This window comes from Watersipora subatra, chromosome 3 (assembly GCF_963576615.1).
Source record: "Watersipora subatra chromosome 3, tzWatSuba1.1, whole genome shotgun sequence".
In the NCBI taxonomy this organism is placed as follows: Eukaryota; Metazoa; Bryozoa; class Gymnolaemata; order Cheilostomatida; family Watersiporidae; genus Watersipora; species Watersipora subatra.
Window position 1 is genome coordinate 8,706,054 of NC_088710.1, and position 8,708 is coordinate 8,714,761.

General features: G+C 36.6%; 2 protein-coding genes across 2 annotated transcripts; one reads left to right on the forward strand and one right to left on the reverse strand.

Moving 5' to 3' along the window:
* The first annotated feature begins 70 nt into the window (after positions 1-70).
* On the forward strand, positions 71-5,486 carry LOC137390161 (uncharacterized). Its single transcript, XM_068076441.1, has 7 exons — positions 71-446; positions 941-1,063; positions 1,622-1,867; positions 2,650-2,778; positions 4,154-4,258; positions 4,674-4,768; positions 4,879-5,486. Exons 1-7 carry the CDS (start codon positions 314-316, stop codon positions 4,987-4,989), a joined length of 942 nt encoding a protein of 313 aa, XP_067932542.1. The 5' UTR covers positions 71-313; the 3' UTR covers positions 4,990-5,486.
* Positions 5,487-6,145: 659 nt separating this feature from the next.
* LOC137391514 (sperm microtubule associated protein 1-like) lies at positions 6,146-8,708 on the reverse strand. The gene is made up of 3 exons (XM_068078017.1): positions 8,332-8,708; positions 7,501-7,603; positions 6,146-6,765 (listed from the first exon to the last, which is right to left on the reverse strand). Exons 1-3 carry the CDS (start codon positions 8,602-8,604, stop codon positions 6,608-6,610), a joined length of 534 nt encoding a protein of 177 aa, XP_067934118.1. The 5' UTR covers positions 8,605-8,708; the 3' UTR covers positions 6,146-6,607.

An 8,708-nucleotide genomic window follows, 5' to 3' on the forward strand; every position in this document is an offset into this window, starting at 1 on the left:
TGCGACAAAATTTGTTCACGGTCAGAAATGCATGCATACACAAAAGCAGTAAAAATAGTACACAAAGTTACCATGATTTACTGTCGTATTCACCGATTGTTGGAGTTGTAAGACCCCGAAAATACTAGATCGATTTTTGAACGGTTAGTTTGAACGATTGTAGTTAAACGCGTTGTCAACATGTCTGACAATCGCATGGCAATACTGTACATATCTGGACATACTCGGATGTTCCGAAAGCGAAACTAACGCATTGCAAAGGCAACGAGCGGTCGTAACAGGAAAGCGCTTATAATTTCAGGCTCTAATCGAGATGCCTTCTCGTGCAATTGTTCAACTAGCTAATACACAACAGCTAAGAGAAGGTGGAGGCTTTCTTGTAAGAAGACCTGTGGGAAATAGAGGCGTCTCAAATGTAGATCCATTTATCATGTTGGACCATTTAGGTAAGAGCTGTTTATTAATATTATTGAAGCTGTTGTCAATATGCGCAGAACACGCCGGGGTCGTGTTAGACCAATTTTAAAGTTTCTGCGTTTTTATAACTTAAACATAGCTTTAGCGATTGCGTAGACTATTTTGATCTCAATATTTATAAATAACTTATGTTGAAAACATATTATATTCTACGATTTCTGCTTTCATCAAGTGGATATTAGTTATTGTTGTTAGAGTTATAGGCCTACTTTATTACCCTTCAGAAATGTGTGTGAGTGGTGAAATTTTTCAAAGCATTTAGCTCTGTTTGTACGTTACTAAAGCAGTTTATATGTGAAATGCCAACTTTACAATCAATTTTAGTATTCCATTTATTGCTATTGTTTGTAAGATACAAGTTTGTAGTGTTCTTCATTTTTCATGCACACTTGATCTATCAAAACTATTTTACAGCACTTATATTTTACACTACAATAAATGAACTTGGGCTAGTAAATTTTAGGACCAGTTGATTATAAACCGGGTGAAGCAATAGGAGCACCAGACCACCCACATCGAGGCTTTGAGACAGTCACCTATGTTATAGATGGTGGAATTGAACACAAAGATTCTGCTGGCAATACAGGTGCGATTTGGATTGTAGTTTTTGTATAATACATCCATGTCGTAATGCTATATCAGGGCAGCAAGATATTTGAAACCTAAAGTAGTTACATCGAGTCGCTCTTCCAAAATTATGCAGTATTGCAATTTTTTGAGTCTCATAAAATGGTAACCAACTTGATGATACCACCTAAATCATATGAGTGTTTGTTTATTTGCCATTGTATTCAATGAGTCTGAATTTAATGGGACCTTTTGCAAAAACATTAACAATCTTTCTTTTGATCCTAGGCAAAAAACAGTATTGAGCTCTGCTGGAATGAATTAAGTGGATTGGCAGATATTGCTGTCGAATTATCACTTTAATATGGTTGTGTTGTTTCGAGAAGTGACTTATTTACTTGTTTAAGCGAGCAATATATATTACTAATGCTGGTACAGCACCCTAACTGTGATACCATTTATGTAGACTTACATTGATACATAGATTTAAATTTATAATTTATCGCTGCAATGCTTTAGATTTGAACTTTTTAAATGGTGTCTTGTACTTTGATATCGAGTAATGAATATTGGGCAGGCATTTTAAAACCTGGCTGGGTGCAGTGGATGACAGCAGGAAGGGGCGTCGTGCATTCAGAGATGCCCCCGGCTGACCTTTTGAAGAGAGGAGGACGTATGGAAGGATTCCAACTCTGGGTTAATTTACCAAAATCTCACAAATTCATTGCACCACGCTATCAAGACACCCCTGCAGCCAATGTTCCAGAGGTGACATCAGCTGATGGCAAAACCTTTATCCGAGTTTTGGCTGGGTCAGCTCTAGGTAAGGTCTTGACACCATTATTTTACATGAAAATTGTTTTATTTTAAACACCAGGGTTTTTTGTTTGTACATCTGATGTTTAGAAAATGTACTTGAAATTAATATTAAGTGACTGCCATGAAATCATTGCACATTTAGCAAAACTAAACTGGCTCTCTTGCCACTCGGCGTGCTTGTTATTCTCTAAACTGCCAATGCTTCGACAAAGCTCATTACTCCCCCACAAATGTTGAAAGGCTTTGTATTATAGGAACAATTATTATTCCGACTCACTTAGACTTCATTATTGAACAGGAAACTAACCTTCTCAGCGTTGAACCCACAATGGTACTTCCGCAGTAGCTGACAATTATCAGTTCATGGTTTGTTGTCATGAAAGCAGTGTAGCAGTGAAAGCAGTGTAACAATTTGTGTTTAAAATCTACGTGCAGGCTATCTAATTTAAAATGAAAGAAATCCTGGTAACACTGATTAAGTAAGTACGTAAGTAAGTACGTAGTAAGTACTAGTAAATGGTAAAACGCAATCTGGAGTATTTGTTGTTGTTGTGTGTGAAGAATGTAAAAGATAAATTGGTTCAGATGTATCATCATAGTTACACACATTTGGACTCAGTGCCAAGCTGTAGTCTCTTAATATGGTGATTAACTGTTGGTATACTAATGTTGCAACCATGACTAAGCATATTTGAAAAACCAAAGAGCGTGACATTGAGCTTAAAAGAATATCTGTAACAATGTAACATTGCTACTAGCCCTCCTACGGCTTGTTCTGTGCTTTAGGTCAAACTTCGCCGATTGAAACTCATATTAAGATTCTATTGCTTGATATAAGAATCAGTGCGGGTGGCTGCTATGACCACCCTTTGCCGAACTCCTACCAAGGCTTTGTGTACTGTTGGAGAGGTAAAGGTGAGCTCAGTAAACATAATTGGCTGCATTGGTAGAAGCCTCCATGACTTATGAGGGTCGACCAATCACGGTCACTATGATTTATGCGCATAGACCAATCCGGCCTCTTTGATCTATGAGCATTGACCAATCAGGGCCTCGATGATCTATGAGCATGGAACAATGTGGGTCTCCATGATCTATGAGCATTTAAACCATAACTGCCACATACAGTTTCCATCTTTTGTTCTAAGTAAATCAGACACGCCGATTCCGATTTTGTACTCAAAATAAATATTGGTCCACTAACTTTCAAAGTCATGAAGGCTTTTTTACAGCGTTTCATTATCGGTATCGAAAACGACACAACAAGCTCCGCCCATGAATATGTTACGTATGCTAGCTTTTTAGGAACGAAAGTTTGGAATGTCTAGTCCAGTTTAGAATGATAGAGATGAGTGTCTTAAAACCTATTATTATCTAAATTCAGCCATCAAAATAATCTCAGTCCTTTATGAAAGGTAGATAAGCTATTTAACATTGCTCATAGCTTGTTACAGAATGTTGAAGCTCAAAAAAGCATGATAACAATGCTAGCCTGTGATAAAATCGCGCAAATTTGAGCTCATTTTCCTCGGTGCTCAGCCTATTAAACACCCTGTAACAAGCTATGAGCAATGTTAAATAGCTTATCTACCTTTCATAAAAGACTGAGATTATTTTGAAGGCTGGATTTAGATAATAATGAGTTTTAAAACACCCATCTCTATCATTCTAAACCGGAGTAAACATCTCAAACTTTCATTCCTAAAAAGCTAGCATACGTGACATATTCATGGGCGGAGCTTGTTGTGTTGTTTTCGAGACCAATATTGAAATGCTGTAAAAAAGCCTTCATGACTTTTAAAGTTAGTGGACCAATTTTTATTTTGAGTTCAAAATCGGAATCAGCGTGTCTGATTCACTTAAAAAAACAATGAAAGCTAGTCGTGGCAGTTATGATTTAACAATCACATGATCACCCTCTCTCGTTATTTCTTGCTGGGGAAGTTCTTTCACTGTGTACTAGCGAGATGACTAAGCATTAATGAGCTAAAAGAGAACCGCCACAGTATCTATGATTTTAGGAATTCTTTTGTATGTTTTGGTGATAGAGCATCGCCAAGGATAGAAATTTTGCTGGCTAGACATGTTTGTCTGAGTGAGAAATGTAGTCTGAGGTTTAATACAAGTTGTAAGAAATGAACCTTATTATTGCAAGAATTAATTTTCAAAATTTTTAGTATTAAAATATAGATTTTCCCTTACGATAACTTTTTAAAAATTTATAAAAGTGCATGAGAACATAAAAATAGTTTATTGAGATATTGCAGAGAAACTATTTGTTTGTACGTAGGTAAGGTCGGGTCAGCTGATGCCGCCATAACCATGGGTCAGGTGGCTGTGTTAAGTGAGAGCGCCCATGGCGACTCCTTCACTATGAAAGCATCTCCTACTGAAGGTAAGCTCCAACAGCTCATTTGAGTTGAGTTGCTATACCTTAGTTTCTAGCACGGTGGAATTTAATGTACATACATGTATATCCCTAATGTGAATAAATGTAACTACGTAATGATAGACAGCTATAGACTGGGGTTTACTGTTCTCGTCTTCGAGCCAAACGAACTATATTTCTCTGATGATTTGTTTTGCATTCCGTCAAAAAAATAACGTAGCTGTGCTGTAATACGTATGATGGAGCTGAGCTTCTCTCAATTTAGCTGAGATTCTTGGTGGAGGCAGTTATGAAGAGGTATTATTATTAGTTGTGCTTAACGTTTTTTTTAATAACACGTCACAATGAAGACAGACATTTTCTTTTTGGGTGGGCTGCTATATCTTCATTGTCTGTTATTTAGACTGAATGATTATTTCAGAGTGTAGATTACTCTTTGCTTGTGGGGAGCCAATCGGGGAGCCCGTAGTACAGCATGGACCTTTCGTTATGAACACTGAGGAAGAAATACAGGAAGTATGTGCTCTGTCATGTTATTATTACTATAGGCTGGTTAGGTTTATTATTATTATAGGCTGGTTAGGTCACTGCCTCTCAATCAGCTGACGCCATGTGTGCAATTGCAGGCTATCAATGATTATCGCAGTGGAAAACTTGGGGAAATACCAGGTGCGGAGAAACGCTATCAGGAAACCGAGGCTGCCCGAAACAAGCAAAAGGCTTCCGGAACCTGGTAATCACTAACTTTGGAGAGTTATTTTCTTAAGGTTAGACAACTGCTCATTCCCCAGTTTGTATGTATCAAGAATCTCTTGCCCTATATCGGGTACAGCTCACACTTCCTGTATGGAATATTTACTGAGTTAAGTGTTTTAGCATATTGATTGTTAATTGTTTGAAATCCACTCTATTTTGTACCATATTGATTACAATGTATTTGTAAACATAGCAGTTGAATAATTGTATAAAAGTAGATGAAACACTGATTGAAAATTTCTATATATTTCAACTCTATTGACATTCTAGACTGCGCATTTCTATCTATTGATTGCTTTTAAATTTATTCTCACTCACTCGTTTTCTATGCTAAACAAGTGACTCAAGGATTGACTGCAATCAATACATTGTGACTATAAAGTAGTTAGCTTGAACTGCAGTATGAGTTCTCAATATTCTTAACAAAGCTACTGTTTTTTTTGTGTATTAAAGAAAATAACTTCAAGTTTACAGGAAATTTTCACTTTTCCTTATTACTTAACATAATGGAGTATGAATAGTTTGCTAAGAAAAATTACTCATCATAAAGCATCGTGTGATAATTCATTCATTCAACCATCATATACATGTATAATCAACAACCCAGTTATCAGAACCCAGACTTGCACAATAGGGTGGATTCTTGTATTAGATTATATCAGCAAATGAACAAAATATGATCAAATTGTAATACCATATTGTATGCAATAACTAAGCTGCAATTGTTGTCATGTTATATTTTATGCAATAATTACAGTATATTTGTTATAATGCTAAATTGTATGCAATAACTAAAGTGGAATTGTTTTAATGCATATTGTATGCAATAACTAAAGTGGAATTGTTATAATGCATATTGTATGCATTATGCAATGACTAAGGTGGAATAGGTGTAATGTCATATTGTATGCAATAACTAAAATGCAGTTGTTGCAATATCGTATTGTATACTAAAATTAGAGTAGAATTGTCACAATACAACATTAATACCTTGAATGTTAGTTGTAATTAAATATTTTATAATTTAATACATATGATCAGACAGTTTCAAGTATGCATCACCATTTTAAAAATAAATGCGAGATAGCAGAAATTGAAAATTGAGCAGATAGTAGCACAAACATCACAAGACCACAAGCAAAGCACAGATAGCTATATAAGCTCAGACACTTATAATAATGATCACTAAAACAATTGCAAGAAGACAACTCCAAGGGGCACAGGGTCTAGCATAGAAAATGTAAAATATACTGTTTCAAGTTTATTATTTGTAATTAGATCATTTTTAATCTATACCAATATCAAAATTGTAAAGATTTCATTGGAGGCTAAAAATCTGTGATAGTATAGATGTTATGTGGAACTTAGCTAAATATTGATTTGAACATGGTCAACAAAAGGAGTCAAGAATCAAATGATAATCGTTAGACATATCGGTGTATTATTGTATGCCTTATTGATTTGCTCTTTCCAAAATAGCTGCACCAATTCACCCTCATCATCGCTTGACTGTCTTGAAATATTCATGTAAGATATTTTCCAGAACATGTCTCCTGATATTTAGTTAGTGCAAGATTTAATTTATCGAGCAGTGTTTGGTTAATGGGTCGGAGACCGGCTGGCTGTGCCAAATGGTGAAGGCTCAGTGCGAAGCCACGGCGTGTTCCTGCGATAACCGTAGGCTCCATTGAATCCAGTGATTGGCTTAATTCCTTTCATAAATTGAGCATGACCATCCACTTCTTGCCTTGAGTGACCTAAAGGTGTGTAAAATGACATTGGTCATCCGCCTGAAATGATCTGCCAACTTTTAAAAAACCAGACCTCGATAGCAAACTGGTCAGGAAGGTCAGGTATTCAGCTCAGAAAAAGGCTTTCTAACTAAATAGAAATACTCAGAGTTTGTGAGAGCCCCTTTACCCAACCCGCTTACGTATAATTAGTGGTATCGCTGCGAGCCAAGCCGAGTTGAATTCTGCCGGAATAATTTATTTTGGCTCAAAAGTGACCATTAGGAATTTGCTTCGAGTGTTGTTGAATTCTTAAAATATGGCTATAAATTTTGGCAAAAATGAGTTCATTGAATAAATAGCCTTTGGCTAGTATTAAGAATGACAGTTCTGACCGTGGAGCTGGCAGCAAAAATGGGCTGACTAGCTGACCTTCACTAGTCAATGCATCCAGCCAATGCTAACTGTAATCAGTCCAGATTTAGTAGCAAAATCTACAGTTTGAAGGACGCAAGTCTAAATATTAGCCAATTAAAAAGTGGGTAACTAAAAAATGCTCTCAACAGTTCATGCAATGTTGAGACGGCTATTGTGGACCACGGGCTAAGCTTGGACAGTTTGATTAAAAGCGTTTATTACACCTTTTTTATCAGCTCCTGTCAGCGTCATCTGTGAAGATAAGTAAAATGGGTCCAAAGTTCACATATATACATTATTAAAGTATAACAGGTGTTGGTATTCAAAAAACCTTCAAGATTTTACCTGCACCATGTTGATTTCTCAGACTTAGATATTGAAATCCTGCTCCAGACTCACTAAATCTATCCATAACTGGCCCATCAATAGATGTACCCTTTCCTTTGTCCTGCAATACACAGCTCTCCAATCATCAATCAATTCTATGCAGCCTTTCACCTTGCCATTTCCACCTCTAGTTTGACTTAGATTTGTATGAGTATACAGAATCATATATTCAAATATTGCTTTTTATTGATCAGTTGGTAGGCATAACTAAGACAACAGAAATTATTCTGATAAATAGAAGGAAAGAACAGTTTGAAACTTCTAATATTGTCCATTAATGTACATTCTTGGATAATGAAACCGTTATCAGAATAACTACACTTATCCACTGATGTTTTCTATTTACACGGGGCCACACGGAGTTGATCAGGAATAACTTCTTAAAACATTTGCGCTATGCTACAATACGAAGGCTTATTTACTTTTGAGTGGATGCTACCTCCATTGGAAAGCACAACTTGCAGCAAATACTGGCAGTTTAAAAACGCTTCACCAAATCGTATAATTGCTTAACATATGTGCATATATATACTGAGTGAAAAATTTGCAACGTTACAAGGTATGTTTTCCTCAGCAACCTTGTATTTAAGCTCAGCTGCTTGTCCACTATAATATAACAGCCAAATAAAACCTACATGTTTCGACCTAGAAGTTCGTCACAGTTATAACCAGTTTTGAAAATCATTTTAAAACAAAACTTTAATAACATGTATGTTGTAGATTAGGATACTTAGCATCGTAGCATGCTAGTCTGTGATCTAGCAAGCTACAAAAAAAACATGACATCACACTTGCCTGCTTGTAGAACTTCAATGATTGCGGCACGCTGACAAACTTGAAATACCCATCGGTATGTGAGTCTCTCTGGCCATTGTAGGGAGGAACAACTGGCCCAAGTTTTGGGTTCGCCTTGCTGTAATCCGAGCTAATGCTTGATGCTGCCTGGCAGTCGAGAACGAATGTTTTCTCAGCTCTCATGAGTTCGTCTGGTGTAGGAGTTGGGGGTGTCCTATATATTTTGTTAAGCCTCCCCCGAGGAGATTTGCTCGTAGAGGAACTCATGCTAGTAGAACTACCAAAAATACCTACTGCAGACCTACGAGTGAAGTGAAGAGTAATAACATCTGTACTTAGTGCACAGGAGTTGCCTATATCTGGTTGCTAAG